This window comes from Gopherus flavomarginatus, chromosome 4, assembly GCF_025201925.1.
Source record: "Gopherus flavomarginatus isolate rGopFla2 chromosome 4, rGopFla2.mat.asm, whole genome shotgun sequence".
Lineage (NCBI taxonomy): Eukaryota > Metazoa > Chordata > Testudines > Testudinidae > Gopherus > Gopherus flavomarginatus.
In genome coordinates this window covers 45,971,682-45,993,809 of record NC_066620.1, presented here as the reverse complement: position 1 = coordinate 45,993,809, position 22,128 = coordinate 45,971,682, and the positions used below count along the sequence as shown (strand labels likewise).

At 39.1% G+C, this 22,128-nt stretch overlaps 2 protein-coding genes across 7 annotated transcripts in view; one reads left to right on the top strand and one right to left on the bottom strand.

Moving 5' to 3' along the window:
• Window positions 1-22,128, top strand: part of LPGAT1 (lysophosphatidylglycerol acyltransferase 1) — a 947,911-nt gene that overhangs the window by 535,016 nt on the left and 390,767 nt on the right. The window lies entirely within an intron of this gene.
• Window positions 1-22,128, bottom strand: part of RCOR3 (REST corepressor 3) — a 44,713-nt gene that overhangs the window by 21,379 nt on the left and 1,206 nt on the right. For 3 of the 6 annotated variants that reach the window (XR_007774154.1, XM_050951863.1, XM_050951859.1), the window contains exons 3-7: window positions 15,157-15,234; window positions 12,544-12,596; window positions 9,941-10,102; window positions 9,422-9,546; window positions 8,310-8,388 (exon numbers count right to left, since the gene is read on the bottom strand). Coding sequence is in view for 5 of the 6 variants with exons in the window: in XM_050951863.1 (XP_050807820.1) it covers window positions 8,310-8,388; window positions 9,422-9,546; window positions 9,941-10,102; window positions 12,544-12,596; window positions 15,157-15,234 (497 nt within the window). In the remaining variant the exon portion in view is untranslated. Of the gene's footprint in view, window positions 1-8,309; window positions 8,389-9,421; window positions 9,547-9,940; window positions 10,103-12,312; window positions 12,414-12,543; window positions 12,597-15,156; window positions 15,235-21,569; window positions 21,630-22,128 lie in introns of those variants that run through there. The other 3 variants (XM_050951860.1, XM_050951862.1, XM_050951861.1) reach the window with 3 other exon arrangements.

Genomic DNA, 22,128 nt, shown 5'->3' with positions numbered 1-22,128 from the left:
ACGGAAACGTTACACAGGAAGATTTCTCAGTCTAGAATGGACTCTGCTCAAAATATGAAACAGAAAGAGACACACTCTTCAGCCTGGTGGTTAGGGCCCAGGTTCAAGTCCTCTGCTCTGAGAACAGGGTTTTCCATCCCAAATTACTCTGAATGCATTCTAATACAGAAGGAACAAAGTTAGAAACATTTAATTATTCGAAATTGAACTGTTTTCTGGACAGCCCTACCAAATGCCAGAATTAAGGTTGCCTGTGCAATTCTAATTCCCATACCTCCACCCTTTGTATCTATGCATTATGACACAGCTTTTAATAACATGATCACTGTTTTTCCTACAGGACCTCAGCTTCGTTCAGTCCACAGGATTTTGTCTCCATTGTTCAGTGTGTGATTCTAGGCCGTATTTACAACATACTATTCAACTCTTACTATAAATGCAATTAATTTTCTCATAGCTTTTCTAAAGTACTCATATAAACAGTTTATATACATTAGGTCTTGGCTATATATCCTACTCAAGATCTTCACAAACATTAATTTATCTTTACAAAATTCCTGTGAGACGAGGTATTATCCCCATTTTACAGATGGGGCCTAAAGTTAAAAAAAAAAAAAAAAAAAATCCGTGAGTTTCAGCTGCCCATTTGAGATGCTTAGGACCTGATTTTTTTTTTACCATATTTTGCATTTTATAGCACTTGAAATATTCTAATACAGCTCTCATTGACTTCATAATGCAGTCAATGCACATCTGCAAATCAGGGTCCAGGGCCTGAAGTCAGAAAATGCGGAACACATGATGAGGGAGCATCTCTGAAAAGTTTGGTTTAAGTGATTTGCTCAGCATCACACAGGATCTGTGTGGCAGAGACAGGAACAGAATCCAGTTCTCCAGGGCAGCATTTAACTGTCTTAATAATGAAACTATCCTTTCTAATCCTGCAACCCCCCAACTCATGCAATATTCACTTTTCAATTTCTACAACAAATGAGGCAGGGGTCCTACAGACAACAGCCTTCTTTACTACACAACTCTGATTCATCTTCAAAGCAGGTCCGTCTGGCACACTGACAGAATGAGGCAGAGGTCCTGTGGAAAAAACAGTATGTGATCATGCAACTGAAGTCTATCAATGCATATGCACAAGAGCACTGAATTAGGGTTGCATGGGCAATCCTAATTCTCGCATTTCCTAATTTGTGAGTGCTTGGCTTTTGCAACTTTAATAATGTTCTTTTACATAGTTTGCGATTTCTTAGGTTTTTTAAAGAAACTGAAAATACAAAAATTCTACCAAAATGATACCCCATGGTTCATCAGCAAGGGTAGAACCTTCTGATCCATCACAGAGACCTCTGCCATCTAAGCTAACTGAGTAACTGACCATAGTGATAGGTCATCATCCTGTATTCTTCCTGGGGGAATTCTGCACCACTGCACATGCAGAATTTTGCAGAAATTAACATTGTGTGTGCAAAATTTCCTTTCCCCCAGACATGGGCTGCAGTGCTGCTGGCCGTCGCTAGGGGCTGCTGGATCAGCAGAGCCCAGCTCACATAGACACTGCTGGGGGGAGAGGGAGGGAGCTAGAGGGTTCCCAGCAGCTGCAGTTCCCAGCATGCCCTGAGGGAAGGAGAGGGTGGCATACAGGAAACTCCATGCAAACCTAGGACTGGGCATCACACAGTTTCTTCCTCTGAATCCCTGGGCTTGGAGGAGGAGGGGGGTGGGTATCTCAGCTGCAGGGGCCACGGCTGGGCTTTGGGGAGGAGGGGTTGGGGGCATCTGGCCACCCCAGCTAGGCTTGGGGGGGGGAGGGGTGGGAGGAGGGAAGAGAGAAGAGAAACAGGAACTGGGCTGTTATAGGGGTTTCTTTAACTCTCTACTTCTGGGGGAACTTATGTGCATGTCTGTATTGTTACAGACATACTTGTTAATAGGTATTTTGAAATAAATTACCAAAATAATTAGGGCTGTCAAATGATTAAAAACATTAATTGTGATTAATCGTGCAATTAAGAAAAGTAATCGCAATTAATCACACGATTAAATCGCACTGTTAAACAATAGGATGCCATTTGTTTAAATAGTTTTGGACGTTTTCTACATTTTCAAATATATTGATTTCACTTACAACACAGAATATAAAGTGTGCAGTGTTCACTTTATTTTTTATTAAAAATATTTGCAATGTAAAATACAAAAGAAATAGTATTTCAATTCACCTAATACAAGTAATGCAATCTCTTTATCATGAAAGCCGAACTTAAATATGTAGAATTACGTACAAAGATAACAGCACTCAAAAATAAAACAAAGTCCACTCAGTCCTACTTCTTGTTCAACCAATCATTCAGACAAAAGTTTGTCTAAATTTGCAGGAGATACTGTAAACAAGAAGTGGATAGCATTATCACCTGAAAGTGAAAAAAAGAGTTTGTATGACACTGTTGTAGCCGGCGTCGCCACGATATTTACATGCCAGATGCACTAAAGATTCATATGTCCTTTCATGCTTCAATCGTCATTCCAGAGGAATGTGTCCATGCTGATGACGGGTTCTGCTCATTTATAATCCAAAGCAGCGCGGACCGACGCATGTTCGTTTTCATCATCTGAGTCAAATGCCACCAGCAGAAGGTTGATTTTCTTTTTTGGTGGATCAGGTTCTGTAGTTTCCGCATCGGAGTATTGCTCTTTTAAGACTTCTAAAAGCATGCTCCACACATTCTCCCTCTCAGATTTTGGAAGGCACTTCAGATTCTTAAACTTTGACTTGAATGATGTAGCTATCTTTAGAAATCTCACATTGGTACCTTCTTTGCGTTTTGTCAAATCTGCAGTGAAAGTGTTCTTAAAAAGAACAACTTGTGCTGGGTCATCTGGGACTGCTATAACATGACATATATAGGGCAGAATGCAGGTAAAAGAGAGCAGGGAACATATGATTCTCCCCCAAGGACTTCAGTCACATATTTAATTAATGCATTATTTTTCTAATGAGCGTCATCAGCATGGAAGCATGTTCTCTGGAATGGTGGTTGAAGCATGAAGGGGCATACAAATGTTTGGCCTATCTGGCACGTAAAGACCTTGCAATGACGGCTACAAAAGTGCCATGCGAATGCCTGTTCTCACTTTCAAGTGACATTGTAAACCAGAAGCAGGCAGCATTATCTCCCATAAATGTAAACAAACTTGTTTGCCTTAGTGAATGGCTGAACAAGAAGTAGGACTAAGTTATTACACTTTTTTGTTTTTAGTGCAGTTATGTAAGAAACAAACAAAAAAAAATCTATATTTGTAAGTTGCACTTTCACGATAGGGAGATTGCACTACAGTATTTGCATGAGGTGAATTGAAAAACACTATTTCTTTTGCTTGCCATTGTTACAGTGCAAATACCTATAATATAAAAGTGAGCAGTCTACTTTGTAAACTATGTTGTAATTGAAATCAATATATTTGAAAATGTAGAAAACATCCAAAAATATTTAATAAATTTCAATTGGTGTTCTATTGTTTAACAATGCAATTAAAACTGCGATTAATTGTGATGAATTTTTGAGTTAATCACGTGAGTTAACTGTGATTAATCAACGGCCCTAAAAATAATTGAAACTGGCATGATTATGTAGTGTTAGTTTGACAAATAATATTTGAAGAATTTTAAAATATTGTGTGCAGAATTTTTAGTGTTTTGGCACAGAATGCCCCCAGGAGTACCTGTATGTGAGCAAACACTAGAAAGGAATGAGACCCACTGTCAGAAATTTGCTGACATCAGAGGATTGGTAAAATTCAAGAAACTCGAGTTCCATTTTTTTTGTGGGGTGGGGGGAAGAATGTTCTAGAAGGCACAGACTTTTGCCCCATTCCTCCCCAAGCCTGACCCCTTCACCCATCCCCAGCTCCTTGTCCCAGTCGCATTCTCCTTGTCTACCCGGCCTCAGTTTCTGCTCCTCATCCCAGTCCCATTGCCAGCACCTTCTGGAATCTTTGACTGATCTGTCTCTCCTCCCACACTGGATTCCAGTTCCTGTTTCCTTCTCCAGGATCCTAGCCAGTTTTAGTCCTCTGCATCCCAGGCTCCTTATCCAAGTCTCTTTGTCCAGCCAGTTGCAATTCTCCCTCCACACACCAGTTCCTTGTTAGATCTCAGTGCCCACCCCCCATCAGGTCCCAGTTCTCATGCTTAGCTAAGCAGTCAGTCCATCCATCCCAGTCTTCCCCCTCCAATGTCCAGTCATGTTTCCCATCCCACCCTCCAGTCTTAGTCTCCTTGGACTCCTTGCCCCCATCTATTCCTTTTCCTCTCCCGTGCTACTTTTGTCCCCTTTGCATTGAAGTCAGATGGATTCCTTCTCCTTGCTGCCCAAGTGCTACCGTGTATGTGTGTGTCACCGAGTGCACAGAAGAGAAAGAGAGTGTTTCTCTGTTCTCATTTCCAGTGCCCAGCCCCAGCCAGGAGCAGCCACTACAGGGAAAGTGCCTCTGAGCGCCCACAGCCTTGGGCTGAAGCACGTTCAGTCACTCCGTGGAGCTGGTGCACATGCAATCTGGTCAGCATTAGAAGCGGAGAGAGAGGTTCAAGCACACTCACTTAGGTTACACTCTTTGGCTGTTAGTTCTAGCAAGTCTCCGAGCCTCTGCACAAGTACTCAGTTTAACTTACCAGTTTTTCAAAGGCTTATAACTTTGTCAAATATGTGTGGAATTTCACAGGGGCAACAAAAAAACATTAGCCGCATAGGAGCACGTAGGACCACATTTTTAAAAGGTATTTAGGTGTTGCTGAGCTCAGCACTGGTAGTCAGATTTAAAACCTAAATCTCATTTTCAAAAGGGAGTTAGGCATGTAGGAGTCTAAATCTCATCACACTGAGCATAGCAACACCTAAATATCTTTAAAAAAATAAAATTTTAGCCGCAGATTTGTAAATAAGTTTGCTTTGCCGATGTTTTTTAAAAAAACAAAAACTCACAACGTATTACTCCCTAGCTTCACTCTCTAGAACAGCTGAATCATTTTGACTGAAAATGTTCCAAACGCCTAAAGCAAAGACCCGGGCTGGGTTTTTTTGCTTTCCTCAGCATGGGCCAGGGGTCACTTCCAGGTTTAATCTAGTGTAAGTGGTAGATTCTCTGTAACTTGACATCCCCCAAATCATGATTTGAAGACTTCAGTAACTCAGCCAGAGGTTATGGGTCTATTATAGGGGTGGGTGGGTGAGGTTCTGTGGCCTGAAATATACAGGAGGTGATTGGATAATCATGATGGTCCCTTCTGGCCTGAAAGTCTATGAAAGCATCAGCCGTGTCATCAGCCAACTATAATTATATGCAAAAAACTAAGGTAAAAGAACCCGGTGTTAAAGCTGCAGAGCCAAGCAGTCAAGGAAATGCAAAAATTAAGGTTTCTTCCTGGCAGCACCTCCTAACTTGAGTGCTTGACTCTGCAACCTAATGACTGTTTTTTTTAAACTTTGTTTAATATATACTTACACTTCTCTATGATCTTAGTTACAGATTATTAAATTAATTCCTGAATTGCTCCACAGATTTAGGGGGAGCGGGGACAAACAAACAAAAAACACTCTCTCTCTCAAATCCGCTTGCCTACTTCATTATTTATAGGACTATCACTGTTCCCTTTCAGTTTTCTGCCATCCCATATTGTCATCTGCACACTGTATTTATTCCTTCCCTTCCTCCCCTCCTATCTAACTCTAGTATACATTTCTCCCTGAAATTTCTATGGGCTTGTCTTCACTACCAGGGAGATAGACGCTCGATTTAGTGGGTCTAATGAAGATCTGCTAAATCTCCAGTCAACCCCGTACTCCAGCTCTCCAAGAAGAGAAAGGTAAGTCAATGGGAGAGTGTCTCCCATCAATACAGTGCAGTGAAGATACTGCGCTAAGTTGACCTAGGCTCAGACAACTGTAACTACATTATTCAGTTGGCTGGAGTAGAGTAATTTAGGTTGATTCACCTAGTAGTGAAGACAAACCCTATGTTGTAATGTTGTGTGCCTTCCTCTCTCCACTACAGGATGTTTCATTCTACCTTAGAGGTCTCATTGAAATTTTGAAATAGATATATGCTTTAGAATAGATCAAAGCCAGAGGTTTTAAAAAAGGATCTATTTATCTTTTGATGACGCTTCTGTTCATTTTTGAAGCAACAGCCATAGCTTACCTGTAGACTACTCTCAAAATTATGATTTTTGTTTTATAAAATATAAGATTTCACTACTTGGCTTAATTTTGCTTATAAAGTCAAGGTCTGTAAGAATTAGAAACATCAGACCACAAAATAAATCTTGATTTAGCTCTGACAAACTTATTAGTCTATCTGGCCAGTTTCTACAAAATTGTCAGCTATTTTTAGATTCTAGTTTTATTCTGTATCATATTTAATAGTTCAAATACAGTAATTCATGAAAGCAAATTGGGCAATTCTTTAAAAGTAGCTTGTCCTCTTTTTGGGGTGCTGAGGACATTAGAGCATTCCCCCATTAGGATGGTTGGAACAAGAGAGGCCGAAAGACTCCCTCCACTGGATTTGTGCCACACCAATTCCAAAAAAAAAAAAATATATATATATATATATGTTGAAGGACACACAAGACAGTGGCAAAACTGAGACTAAGATCCATCTCTTTGGATTCCCAGTCCAATGCCCTATCCGCTGGACCATTCTATGTTCCAGGTTTCTTTTGGCAGAGATATAATGTTGTATTAGCAGTGCTATTCCTTTAGTGTCTTTGAAAGGACGCTTGCTAATTTGTGATTTTCTCCCACACACACACACACAAATCATTTCTAAATCTTAGAAAATTTGCTGTTTATAAAAAAAAAAAAAAGTGTTTTCTCCCTCTTGTGGTATGGAAGACCCAAATGTGCTAAGGTAACTAAGAAAACTTACTACATACAAAGGGCATGGCTACACTTGCAAGTTACAGTGCAATAAAGGAGCCCCAGGTGCACTAGCTCACTACCCGTTCACACTGGCAAGGCACGTAGAGCGCTCTGACTTCATGGCTACACCACTGCTGGTACTCCACCTCGGTGAGTGGAATAACATTTGCTGCGCCCACGGCACCAGTGTGAACAAGGTGTTGCATTACTGCACTCTGATTGACCTCTGGAAATGTCCCATAATCCCCTTAAGCCAAGTGGCCACTCTTGTCATTGTTTTGAACTTGCTGTAGGAATGCTGACATGCCCTTTTCAAAGCTTTGTTTCTGACAGCTGGCTCCGGGACAAAGGAATGCTGCTTGCTTTGAGTGAGAGAGAGGCGGAGGAAGGGAGGTTTGCTGCTGTCTGAACTTACAAGACAGCATGCTGACACACTCTCAGCCCCCCAGAAAACCACTCTCTTCCCCTCCGCGTACACACAACACACTCCCCGTCACACTCTGCCCCACTCCCCGCATTTGAAAAGCACGCTGCAGCCACTTGCATGCTGGGATAACTATCACAATGCACTGCTCTTTGTGGCGTTGCAAGAGCTGCTAATGTGGCCACACCAGTGCGCTTCAGCTGAGAGCGTAAGCACTCAGCAGCGTTTTCCCTGCTGCAGTCTCCGAAGGCTGGTTTAACTCCCAGTGCTCTACAACTTCAAGTGTAGCCATGCCCAAAGTTGTGTAAATATGTATAGTTTTTTCTCTAGATTTTCAGTTTTAATAACCTTTAGAGTCTTATTTGCAAGAACAGAAGGTAAAGGGACACCACACTTCTGACTGTAAAGTTTTTAAAGATTAAAGATACTTTTACAGATACCAAAGAATTTCCTTCCCTCTTAAAGGGGCAAAGTAAGGTCATATCCACCATAATTTCTACTAGAAAGTAGTATTAAAACAAATTAAAGATTTTATATATATATCTCCTCATTGCTTTGAATGAAGAGGACATGCCACACTTTGAGAAACACCACTTTGTATTTTAATGCACAAAATACTTGATAACCAATTACTCAGCATCAGTAAGAAACTGGAAAGAGTATTTGACAGACCAGCCAAACAAGTGTCTCTTATTGATTAGTCTTGAGTTATTCTCTGAAATTTCTTCTAATTGGCTGATCAGCAATTTCTTTACTTCCTCTCTCAGGAAAGAGGGATGTTACATATAAAAGACTGAAATTGTCTCAGCAAATGAAATAGTAAAGGTTAGCTTCATTCAAAAAGCATCAAAAGCTTCTATATTTTAAACATGATATGAGGACTTCATGTTGGAAGTTATACTCTTTACAGAACGCATCATGGAAAAATTACTAACATTCATTGTAATTAAGAGTGTTACCTCCTTTTTGGTTTCTTTTTTGGGATCATAATCACTATCATTTCCATCCATTGGATGTGCCTCTTCCACATCATCATCACTGAGGATAGACAACAGATGAGTAAACTTGGTCCTATTAGCTTGTTATTCCACTATTTTTGCTGATGCTATCTACAATTATACAGTTTACGTACATTTAAATAATGTTATAGTCATACTGTTACAAGACACACAGAGACTAGAGTTATGGTTATTCTGGAATTTCTTTTTAAGATGCAGTACACCCTGGAAGCATTTTTCTTTTGTTAAGCTTGTGTATGTTGCCATAATTAAAGCAACAACAGTTGGAAAAAATTATTCTTCTCTTGGAAAAAAACACCAAGCAGGAAGACTTGGATACATTTGGATTCACATTTACGATGTTTAGGCAATAGTACTTCTGGTGAAATGAAAAGTAAAAAACACACTCAGGAAGTTCAGTGTGTCTGTAATAACTGGAAAGTCTAACTAGACTGAAAGCAAATGGATTTGATTTTGTAGTCCTTAAGTAACAGGGTCACTAATTATTTTGAATTTATTTAAAAGGCTTGCCTCCTTATGATGATATGTAGTTAGAACTTTTACTTCCATAAAAAACTAAACAGACCTCCATTTTTATGATAAATACTGTTTTTTAGAATAATAATTGCATGTTAAAATTTGTTTTTAAATTTAAGGATATTTAAAGGTTTAAAAACATAGTACTTTAAACTGCAGAACGCCAGTAAAACAATATTACTGGACATTTCAGCAATTTGTAGTTGTTTATAGTTACCTATTCCTTCCCTCCTAATCCCACCCCCAACCAAAACTTCTAAGTCTTGTTTCATAGGATTTGCTTCACAAGACAATTTGCTAACCAGTCTGCCGTGCAGCTACTGCACTCGCCACAGAGCTGTTTACTTCCTAGATCACAAGTAAAATACTGTTTGTCTGCTGAAAGGGCATAAATCTAAACTAGTGGTACTCTCACCATTAGAAATGGCCCCTCCAGGTTAGAGAAGAGCATATTGTCAGAAAAATGCTGCCATATCTGTACCTAAATAAAGAACTTCACTCTTGGGCAATTAGCTATTTAAAAATATTCAACCTACCTGTCACCTTGATTATTTCTATTGGCTAGTTTTCGAGCCTGTCGATCCATCAAGCTTGTCCTAGAGCGAGTTTTTTTCCACGAATAGTAATATTTTACAAGGCTTGCAATAGTCTTGTCTGGAAGCTAGAAGAATTAGTTCAAATATTTAAAAAATGCAAACTATGTAAACTAGTAGCTGAAGCATAATTACCTTACAATACCCCTTATATGAATGCTTTCTTAATTTCTCATGCATTTAGACAAAGGAGAAAACACTTATGTTTTTCCACTTAAAAAGCTATTTCATGCTTTAACCAAAAAAATCTCATGCCACTTTTGTAAATAAATTGAGAGATTTTACAGCTCTAAAAGGCTGAATAATACAGAAGCAAAAACTGAATTTAAGTTTCTTAGACACAGTTCTCTGGAATAGGAACCCTATCTTTGAATATGTTTACATGGTACTTACCACAATGGGGCTTTATTCTGATAGGAGCCTTCAGACTAACCATATTTATAACCAGAAATATTACCTTACCATTTGTTGGATCCTGTGAAAGCTCTTCCCATGGAAACTAAAAGCTTGTTCAAACAGGACTTTATCCTCAACCGTCCATTCATCAGGAAAAGGAGTGAAGTTAGGGAGATCCGCAAGAGACTTCTCAATGTTATGTTTATGCCAGAACAACATGCCAAGTGCCTTTGAAAATAAATAATCCATTTTTGATTTCAGCTGACTTGTTCAAAGCACACTTTAGAAAGTTACATTAAAAAAACCTATGTTAAATCTGACTAAGAATCTGACATCAGAACCCCCACTACCAAAAGAAATTCAAACTTAAGCTTCTCTTCTATTGTGCCTATGTAATACAGCTTATAAGATTCTCTCCACCAATACTTCAATCAGTGGGCACTTTTGCATTCCATCCATGCTGCAATACCTGGACCAGTCAGTCAATTCAAGGTCAGTGTGGCAGCATCACCAAGGGGAGTAGTGGGGGCAAAAGACGTATCTAGCTTCAAGACTAAGTTTGATAAGTTTATGGAGGGGATGGTATAATGGGATAGCCTAATTTTGGCAATTAATTGTCTTTGACTTCTAGCAGTAAATATGCTCAATGGCTTGTGATGCGAGGTTAGATAGGGTGGGATCCGAGTTACTACAGAGAATTCTTGCCAGGGTTTCTAGCTGGTGAGTCTTGCCCATATGTTCAGGGTTTAGCTGATCGCCATACTTGGGGTGAGGAAGAAATTTTCCTCCAGGGCAGACTGGCAGAAGCCCTGCGGGTTTTTCGCCTTCCTCTGTAGCATGGGGCATGGGTCACTTGCTGGAAGATTCTCTGCACCCTGAACTCTTTAAACCATGATTTGAGGACTTCAAGGGCTCAGACACAGGTTTGATACAGGAGTGGGTGGGTGAGATCCTGTGATCTGCATCGTGCAAGAGGTCAGACTACATGATCACAATGGTCCCTTCTGACTTTAAAGTCTATGATTCTATGAATTAGCTAGTATAGAATAGTGGTAGGCTCACAATCTGACCTACTTTCTCCCTCTACAAACAGATATAGACCATGTAGTTCTCTACAGACCTTCCTGGGCCCAACTCCCAGCCCATTCAAACAAAAAGATTTCTGCTGTTCACTGACCAGAAAGCTTCCCAGCCCTTTACCCTCACCTGCTGCATGTGCACATGCAGTAAAAATATTAATTAGGGAGACAAGGTATTTGCAGTTTTAAAAAGGTGGCTAGTGAGTAAATAAAATACAATTTTGAAACTCTGAATACATCCTGAATGTCCTTTTAACAATCCCCACCTCTCAAATAATAAAATAAAATAAAATAACAACACCACCACCACCACCACCCCCCCCCCCCCCCGTCTGGCTTGCACTGGGCATTTCCATTGTCCATGGCTGTGTATGATTCAACATAAAACAGACAACTTTAAATAAATATCTTTACTGGGTGTAAATAGAGAGGAATCACTCTGTATTTCTGATAAAGACTCTAGAACAACCGGACTCCCCCAACCCCTAAAAAAAAACCTTCATAGATTTTGCACCAAGGCTTGTTAAGGACTTGGGGAATACTCAAACAGAACTGACTAAATTAGTTTCATACACAGTGTATATGATCAATAATAGCTCATCATCAAGTCTCAATGCCTTGATTTAATGGATCTACCAGCTTTTCCCGTGCAACATTTTTCCACTGTAAGCACAAACTATCAGCAGTTTGTGTATGCAGACCTTCTCACAAGCATTGTATCTTTTTCTTAAAGAGCACTGCAAAAAACAGTACACATTCTAGACACCACAACATTGTCTGCCTCTCCTTCCAACAATACAGATTTAAATAGCCAAGTACTGCAATGAGTTCTCATTAGTAAAGTTTCATTATTATTTGCCCTACTCTTCCCCAAAACAAGGTTATACAACAGGAAGTTTTACTGGTATATCAATAACTGAACTTTTGTTTTCTGTTACCCTTACATTTACTGTATTCATTCACTTGGTAATTTTTAAAATACAAACTTGCTACAGATCTTAGTCATCAGTGTGAACTAGCAACATTTACCTATACTGTTTTTCATGGGCTAGTGATTAGAGTAGTAAAACCAAAATCAAGCTTTAACTATAACCTCTAAACACCACAAATTTTGAAACTGTTAGTGTTTTTCTTGCTTTGAAACGCGCCAGTTGAATTATTTTTGTATCACCCCACTAGCTGAAATGCCTCTGAAACATGGAGAGCATTGAATCAATGTTCGCATTTAAAAATATTTTAAAAAATTCTTAATTCCAAAATGCACAAGTCCATACCCAAAATTGCTTGCCTAAGAAATCGGGGGATTTTAAGTTACATAAATACACAATTACATGACATGCCCAGTGTACCGAAACATACCAAACCTTTCAAAACTCTGCATTACAAGCTGAGTATGTCATGAAAATAAAGAGCTCGATCTTTTGTAGAGAATCCAGACCATAACAGTATGCAGATCCATAAAACTGTAGTGCTTGCTGCCACGCCTGAAGAGAGATCGCTTTAGTTAATGGAAGCCAGATTAAAAAAAAAAGTGAGTTGTGTTATACTCATAAAGTAAACGCCACATTAAAAATCATTCATAGAACTTACCTGTTCCACATTGTATCCATGTTTTTCCTTTGCTATTGCAATATATTCATCCACTGTAAGAAAGCAATGCCAGAATTAATTTATCTGAAAGTGTTAGTTCTGCTATAAAATTACAAAAAGTTAGTCACTTAAAGGTAGCAAAGCAGAGGTGCAGTTATGGATAACTGATATCAAAGTTCTGATTATATGTTTCAATCCTTCTTCTCTACCTTTCGTACATTGCTTGTTTTCACAGGACTTGATCTTGGCAAAAGGTTATGCATGTGCTTAACTTGACACACTACAAACAGTTCCATGGAAGTCAGTGAGGTTTCTTGAGGTGTGTAAAATTTAAGCAGTGCACAAACCATTTTTTTATGTTTGTACAGTGCCTGTATTGTAGGGACTACAGTAATAAACTGTACATAATGGTGTACACTAAAATACTTGTGTCAATTTTACCAATATTTACTTAGTTACCAGAGATTTGTTGATCGAGTGATCTTTCACAGATCTCACCGCTGGGGACTTTCAAAGAGTGGAGAATTGGGAGATTTCAAAGAGAAGTAAAAACTTTTATTTTAAAAGTATATTAAACAGTCAGTTAATCTAAAAACCCCCACTGAGCTACAGCTGCATAATCTCACGGGTCCTTAGTTCTTAATCCTTTGATTTATCAGCATTATATTTAGCCATCCATGGAGTCAATTGTCAATAGAAGTGTATTTATGAAAGTCTGACCATTATCTTACCAACACTAAATTTGTGACTTAACTGCTATACTCTACTTATGTCTAGCCAAAATGCTTGGACCAAGTATCTGTCACTGACCTTAAATACAGTAAGTCCTCACTTAACGTATTGTTGTTACATAGCTGATCAATTAGAGAACATGCTTGTTTAAAGTTGGGCAATGCTCCTTAGAACGTTGTTTGGCAGCCGCCTGCTTTGTCCGCTGCTTGCAGAAAGAGCAGCCTGTTGGAGCTAACTGGTGGGGGCTTGGAACCAGGGTGGTCTAGCAGCACCCCTATAAGCTCCCAGTGCGACAGCCACCCAGCCGGCTATCAACTGTGGGGCTGTTCAGCTGTCCTTCCCCCTACTGCCATGTGCTGCTCTTGCCCTCTGCCTTGGAGCTGCTCCTGGGAGCCTCCTGCTTGCAGTGCACAGGGGGCGGTGGAAGGAGTGCTAATGTCAGGGTGTCCCCCTCCTCCCCGCTCCTGTACCCCATCTCCACAGAGCAGGGGGCGACGCGGGGGCGGGGGGATGACATGACAGGGCTCAGGACAAACAGTGCTTGCTGGCAGCAGCTGTCATCTCAACTTGCTGATCTACTTAAAAAGGCAGTGTACTTAGAGTTCAGCATACTTAAAGGGGCAATGCGTGTCTCTTTCTCTCACACACATACAGACACTGTGTGTGTCTGTCTCTCTCTGCCATGCTGTGTCTCCTTCCTTCATTTGTGCTGCCTTGTAGTGTGTGAGGCTATATTAACAATGTGTTAACACTTGAGGGCTCAGCCAAGTGCTAGTTCCTAGGAAAAGCCTTACAGCTAAATGAAATATCCCACCCTCTGACTCCACCACCTCTCTCGTCTGGTGAAAAAAAGTTTCCCTGGAATCTAATCCGCCTCATTTACATCAATTTCCCCATATGAATTAGATTCACTTAACATCATTTGGCTTAAAGTAGCATTTTTCAGGAACATAACTACAACATTAAGTGAGGAGTTACTGTATTCTCCATTATTAATTGACCCACCCTCACAACTGGAGTAAAGGGACATTGCTTGTAACTGGAAGATGATATTTAAAAGTTATTATAAATTTATACGGATAACAAAAATATCTTAATGTGATAGCTGCATATATTAAAAAGATAAAACCAGAGATTTGGAAAGGATCTAAACCCTCAAGCTTTTGGGCATACGTCAATTTGTTACTACTGTGATTGGGAGGAAACTTTCTCTGGGGTCAGGTTCTCATAACTGCCTAATGCAAGGTTTCTTCCTCTGAAGCATATACTGCTAGAGGCAAGATACTGGACAAGACTGACTGCTGGTCAGATCCAGTAAAATAATTCTTTTATTTTGATTATCTTCTTAGGTGATGACACAGAATAAGCGCTACTTTTCCAGTAAGAGGGCAACAGGTATCTATGTCTGCATAAGGTCTTCCCCTTGAATTGGTTCCCACTGCATTTCCTCCATGGTAACTCATCTATGCAGACTTCCATAGCAACAACTTTTCTCCTGGAATTGTACAATGAAAATTTCTCAAGATTACCTCTTTTGCCCTACTACGAATATACGTTGTAGAGACCAGTGGTAACAATACATGCATTTCAAGAGGTCTGAAGGCTTTATTAGACATCAAAGCCTTCATCCCAACCACTGGATGATAGAAACATTCCACTTTTCCTTCCCCCAAAATCCCCTGAATGAGAATAAGTGGTTGAGGGGGAGGGGGTGGGAACACCACACATCAGCTTGTCTGTTTCATATACAGTATAACTTATGCAATTTTCCCACACTGCAAGAGGAATTATGTGCTAAAAATTAGAAGTAGACAGTTCATCAGAAGCAATTAATCAGTTTTAGTTAATAGGGTACAATTTTCTTGTGAGAAGAGGACTTACACTTGGCATCTGGAATACTATGGTATGGAGACCATACAAGCATCCCTCCATTGTCTTTATCGGTATATTTTGTAGCACCTGTAAGAAAAGTTGTTTAGTTTTCTTAATATGACCTAAAGAACAGTGCATTCACAGTTATTTCCCTACACGTATAAGACTAGCACAACTGAAGTAATCCAACTGTCATTCACAACTGGATATTAGAGATGACTCCAGTTACCAGAATTTGACAATTAAAGCTGCTTGCCAGGGTTGGATTGGATGCAGAGTTTAGGGATCATCATGTTGGGCTAGTTCCTAGTGTAGCTAGCTGGAGGCAGTAAGTGTGTTAGTTTCCTTGATGCTGACAACGTTACTAGTCTCATTTGTCATATGTTCAACATAGCTTCTTCATATTAAAGAAGCCCAACCAAGAACATCGCTGCTCGATGATGCTTGACCCTCAGAGCAAGAGAACAGATATACTGACTACTATATTCTTACATAGAGTTAATAAAACCATATATGATATAAGCCTTGATTACTGCCTTTCTTACCAAGTCTCTACCCAGCAGTTAGAGTAGACACTCCTTGGGTTTATACAGAACCACAGTTTTCATCAAGCAGCTGTCTTTCTGAGGGATTCCTGACCCATCCCCACCTCTCCTTACTAGCTACTGGGTTATTTATTTAAGTTACCTATTGGCTCCCCCCCTCACTCCAAAGATTCCTTCCTTTGTTTTTGCATTATCTCTAGCTAGTAGGAAAATGATCATTTTGGAGGAGAGATGTTTTCTGGATGTGTACTTATTTAGTCTGTTTTCTTCCTTTAGATTTGTAGCATTTTGTATTTGGTACTGTCTTTGCAGACTAATGCCAGTTACAGATGTTATATCAAAATATGATAAGCAAAAGTTTAATTTTAGATATCAACCGCTTTCTACTCTTTGTTTATAAGTAAGAATTCCACTTCGGGTTAATATGAATACAGTGGCATCACAATTAGTTATGCAAATATATTAAATGCATCTCCTTCACCTGCAGCACAAGTCAAATATTTGTCAATTTGAACCAGCAATAGTAACTGAACTTTTGAATGTAGGATAATTAAAGACAATGAAATAAAAGGATTACCAGAATACATGTTTGTGGAATGTTCAAGTTCAACATGGACATCAAAATCAACTAATTAATGTCCTGGACACCAGCAGCTATTACATATTCAAGTTTAGAAAAAGATTCAAAGCTTGAAGTTATCACAGAATTATAAAACGTAGGGCTGGAAGGGACCCTGAATCTGAGGTCATCAAATTCAGCCCGCCACACTGAGGAAGAACTAAGTAAGCCTAGACCACCCCGGACAGGTATTTGTCCAAAAACCTGTTCTTAAAGACCTCCACTGTCAGGGATTCCACAACCTCCCTTGAAACTCCCTCATAGCAGTGTTATTTGTACTTCAACATAATCTTTCATACAAGAGCCTCAAAGCACTATGCAAAGAGCGAAAAGATATAAAACTAGTATTAAATCCAAAAAAAGTAGTAAATAAAGAGATGATTTTATAAGTCTGAAAAACAGAACTAGATTTTTTTATTTTTTAAATATAAACAGTGAGCTCTGTTTGTTATCTTGAAGAGTGCTCAGCAGTGGACTAACTTTTCCAAGGGAGAAGTCAATTGAGTCCAAAGCTGAGCACTTCCTATCTTGTACTCAGTGATTTCTTTTTTAAAACCTCACTCTAAATAAGGAGATTGTTGTAAAGATTGAGACAGACATTTTCAAAGTATTGTTATTTTAAAAAGCCAAGTTGTTTAAAAAAAAAAAAAGAAGTATCTGAAATTTAAGGTGCTTCAACTTTTTAAACTTAAACCACATTTCTAACTATTTAGGGGAAAAAAAAATATCAGAGTCCACCTGGGTTACTTATAAAACAATGCAATATATGGCCAAATATTTTTGTTTGTTGAGCATACATACATACGAGTCAGCATTTATAGAGTTTATTCTGAACCAAGAAATAAGTCTGGAACAAGACACCATTCAAGTAATACTGAAAAGGCATGCTAAATTTTAAAAACACTCAGTATTTTTCATACTATAAAAGTAGTATCTGTTATTTATAGCCAGAAGCTTTGTACCTGGAATGACCATGGAATGAATAACAATTCCATTACGCCCCATTCCCAGGAGTTAAGCCAGTTAGATTTAGGCTCAACTTCCATGTTGCTATTCCCTCTTCATGTCCTAAAAGGGTGTCACACTGTTCCCTCCTACAGTAAAGCCCACAGATGGAAGGATGAAACAAACAAGGAATCCTTCCTCTTTACCATCTCCCACATATTCTGCTGCAACCTAGATCTGATAGGCCACTGCAGTGTGTCCTGTAAGGGACTGACTGGGGGTGGAAGGGAGAAGAGAAGTTGGGGTTTTAAAGGTTGTATAGGTGGAAGGTTGGAATATTCTATGGGACAAACCCTCAGACCCTTCAGATCCTTTTAAAAATGGGTGATGTTTTTCCATTGCAGAATGGATTTCACATGAACAGTAACCTTTTCCGGGTAATTTTCATAGGGAGATGTGAATCCCCCCCCTATATAAGACCACTCACTCCCTGAATTCAACCAAGCAGAGTTCTCCACAGGATCCAGGAAGGGAGAGGCTGCAGGGAAAGACCATGCTGAAGAGGCACCTGACCCAACTGCCTTCAGCACAGGAGGAAGAAGTCCATGTGGAGAGGACCCTTTACATGCAATGTAGGGGAATGATGCGTTCCATGAGAACTGGAATGAAAGTAAGCTAGCTGAGGAAAAAGGACTCCAGCTCAAAAGACAGCATGTCCTTTGACCGGCCATTCCATTCTGCTTATTGATAAGAGGGAGCAGCAAATAGATGGAAATACTAGGGAAGTTAGAAACTAATAAATGTGAAAGGAAATGAGCGGTCAGCCAGGCAGGATTAGGCAGAGAACTATGCAGGGCTGAAAAATACTAGAATTCTCAGTGTAAAAGGTCGACCAGTAAAACCTCAATGTAAGCTTCTTCTGGTAGAGCCTGTATGTTGCACTGTGCATTGTACATCATCACCATGTACGTCAGTGCTGCTCAGTAGTTAGTACTTCAAAAATAAGATTCCATCCAACTGAAGATGGCCTTTAATTCATCAGTTCTCCAATTTGTTGCTGTGCTAAAGTTATTCCACTATAGATTTGGAATGTCACCTGTTAATTTTGAATTAATGTTAATATAGCAATTTCTTAGGCACACAGGGGGGCACACTTAGAAAACATGATGGGTACAAAACTGAAGACCCTGGATTTGAAGTGAATAATACTATTAAAGGGATGTGTCAACTTCAAAAATACACTGAAGACAGCTAACTGAAAGCGCAGAGAAATTTGTTTCTATTTTACTTTGTGCCTTCAACAGCACTTCGTATGTAGTCAATTTCTCAGCATAGTCAGGTTATTTGGCTTGGGTGGGTCTTTCACTCAGAGACAGGGAGAATGAACATTTTAAAAATAAATAAGCACGCATATCTGGAAAAACTGGCAGAGGAACATGGGGGGGAAGATACAGTACGTGAGACGAAATACATTTTAAAAAAGCTGAGTACAACTTGTTCTGAAGAGCTTGTACTGAATATAATGGAGAATATAAGAAGAGCAGTTCTGATATAGGAGAATCTCTGAAACAAGGGTGATTAAGGCCATGAATACTTAGATAGACCCATAAAAGGGCCTTAAAAGACAGGCAATATCTTAAAGTCCACAGGGGGCTCTTCTGGACACACCTGTGAAAGCTCCAAAAATAAATGGATCAAGTTCAGGTTGTAAGCCTTGCTGAACTCCAAATAAATCTAAATCTATCAGATTTAGTAGAAAAGCCAGACACAGGACCATCCTTCTCCCTCCCTATTCTAAATACAACCAAAACCTTTCTCTGCTGCCCATGTCCTCTCCTTTCTTCCTTGAAATACATTCAATTGACTCATGAGTCACACAATGACCCATCTTCCAACACAGCAATTTCTTTATCTTCTCTTCCTGCAGGAACCCAAGGGCCCATGAGATTTAGAAAAGAAACCAACTTCATGATATTGACACTTCTATGGTGTCGGTGGGACATCAGTAAAAATAGGGGCTTGTTTGATATGGGATTGAGGGTGGGTAGGACAAGGACAAAGAGACTTCAGTTTTAGAAGACATAGGAAACAGAAAAAGCAGCAAAGAATCCTGTGGCACCTTATAGACTAACAGACGTTTTGGAGCATGAGCTTTCGTGGGTGAATACCCACTTCGTCATGCATCTGACGAAGTGGGTATTCACCCATGAAAGCTCATGTTCCAAAACGTCTGTTAGTCTATAAGGTGCCATAGGATTCTTTGCTGCTTTTACAGATCCAGACTAACACAGCTACCCCTCTGATATAGGAAACGGAATGAGTAGTTCAAGTGACAAACCAGCAGGAGATGACAAAATCTGGTTCAGTTGGGCAGAAGAAAATCAAAAAGGTTTATTTTGATAATAATTGCCTAATTTCAGAATTTAGGCCAGTTATTTTGTCAGAACTGTTTCTCCCATCCAATACATTTCTCTTATTCCTATTAGAGAGGTATTCTTGTGTAACTTAGGTGTTAAAGTGACAACTACATTATGTCTCTCCAGCTGTTTTATTTAACGATAATATACATGTAGTTTTCTTTGGTCACACAATAGATTATTTCAACATTAAGGATGTGAACATTTAAAAAAAAATTGTCTGACACTGACCTCTCCTCATGCTGCTCTATTCTCAACTAGAATCCCTTTTTCATGTTCTACAACAGCAGGACAGCATCAGTACTAACTCTGAATTTTATGACAACTACTTAAGATCAAATGGAGTCCATGCAATTATAATACTTAACATCTAGTTTACCATTATCTGAGTGTCACAACTTTAACAATTAAGATATTTTGTCATTTAATATAGCTACTCGCTCAACAGAAATAATTTCAACGATGTAATATTTTTTTAAATTTGATCAAATGAAGCTGAGGATTCACTGCTCACACATGCATTCAAAATCCATTTGTTTTGTATGTACAACTATCAGAGGGCAAAACTGGGCGTTAGACTTTATAGGCAGTTTTAATCAGACACTGATTTTTCTCACTGTTTTAATAGAATGAAATTTTAAATTTCAATTTGATGGCTACCTACCTAAAAATCTAATGGAGTGCACCTAATTAGAACATTTAATATCTCAGTATACTCTTCATAAGAGATATCTTAATGCCAAGACCAAAGACATCAGGAGAGACATTTAGCTTTAAAGCTGTAGTGTTATATTTAAAAATAGATACACCATTTAACTTTAACAGGCATTACAAAACGTATGTCATCTTATTTGCTATTAACAAAAATGTTGATTTTTCTCTTTTTAAAGACAGTGACCACTCCACAACATGCACAGCTTTGTTACAGCATGATGTCTGGCTTTCAAACTAATGATGCCTCATAAACCTGATCAGAACGGAGAACAATTGTTCAGATAGATTTACAAGGCAGCATCTCTTTCGTTAACACCCAGCCTCACTAACGTGGTAGATGTTTATTCTTACAATTCATGGGAGCAGTCATTCCAAGTTGAACTGTAATTTTGTAGTACTAGTATCAAGAAGACAATGCAGGAGACATTTTAGAAAGATTTCCATTACTAGTTCAGAAACAGTGAGAATTACACTTCTACATACAAAATTTTTTGTTAAGCGGATAATCTTTTAAGTTCCTTCCTCTAGATCTTATGCATAAGAGGCAGGAGTACACACAATCCTAAAAGCAATGCTATATTTTTGGATTATAAAGACAATTAAAAAATATGTAACATTTAGTTTTTTCACTAGTTACACAACAGAAACTGTTTTCAGAGATCACTTCTAAAATGACTCCCATCCATTATAAGCTCTTGAATACAAACAAATTAATTTTATGCTGGTAATTTCAATTCTACTGTATGTATCCATAACATATATGGTGTTTAAAAGAAAAATTTTAATTGCAGAATTGAATGTTCTATGTTCTCTCTTCACTACCCAGTTATTTAAAGTATTAAAACAATTGCTAAACATTTTGCTTCTCTAGGTGGCCTGCAGGCAGAACAAGCCTAGACTGCATGTCAGGAGTGATCATTTTTACCTGTTAAAGCAAACACGTTTAGACTTACTAATGTAAACATGATAAGCTTTAACCATAACACTATTTATTAATACAAACAGAAACCTGAAGTATGAAATAAGGTACTAGTTTCCAGAGGAAACCTCCTTACATCCCCCAAATTCCTAAGCGATGTACCCACTTCTAAGACAAAATCATTTTCAAAACTGCTTCCAAACCCAAGAAGCAGGCTAAGGGCAACTAGTTCCCATCGACAGAAGCTCCAACTTGGGAGGTACCATGGGAGGAGCTCTGGCCCAATCCTCTTCCAGGCAGGAATCATCTGACACCAATGGAGCCTGTTTGGAGAACAGGAAAGTAGACAGGCTTCACTGCGACCACCACAGCAGGTCTGATAATTGCGCTTAATACATTATTACTCTACTATAAATGTACACAAAATAAGCATCTGATGTTCAGCTTATTAAGACTGAATGTCAGACTGTACGTGCCTAGCCAATATTCCTTTCTTCCCCTACCCACTGTGTGGGCAAGAGAAGCTAGTCTGCAACAGTACAGATATTGAAACTACTCCACCTTACAAAACAAGGTGCTTGAAAACCCAGCAAAATGGGTCTACATTTTAGAGGTGCTAGAACAAGGTATCCACTGTTTCTGCAAAGATGCAAGTTCTCCCACCCCACCCCATAGAGGTCACATTAAGAGCATTATAAAGCAAAAAAAATTTCATTCCCTCTTGTAACCTGCAACTCCTATCTACGATGGGGGGTGGGGGGGCGCGAGAGGGGAAAAGAAGGAGGGAGGGAAGAGACACTGATGCTTTGTCTGTAGCCCTGC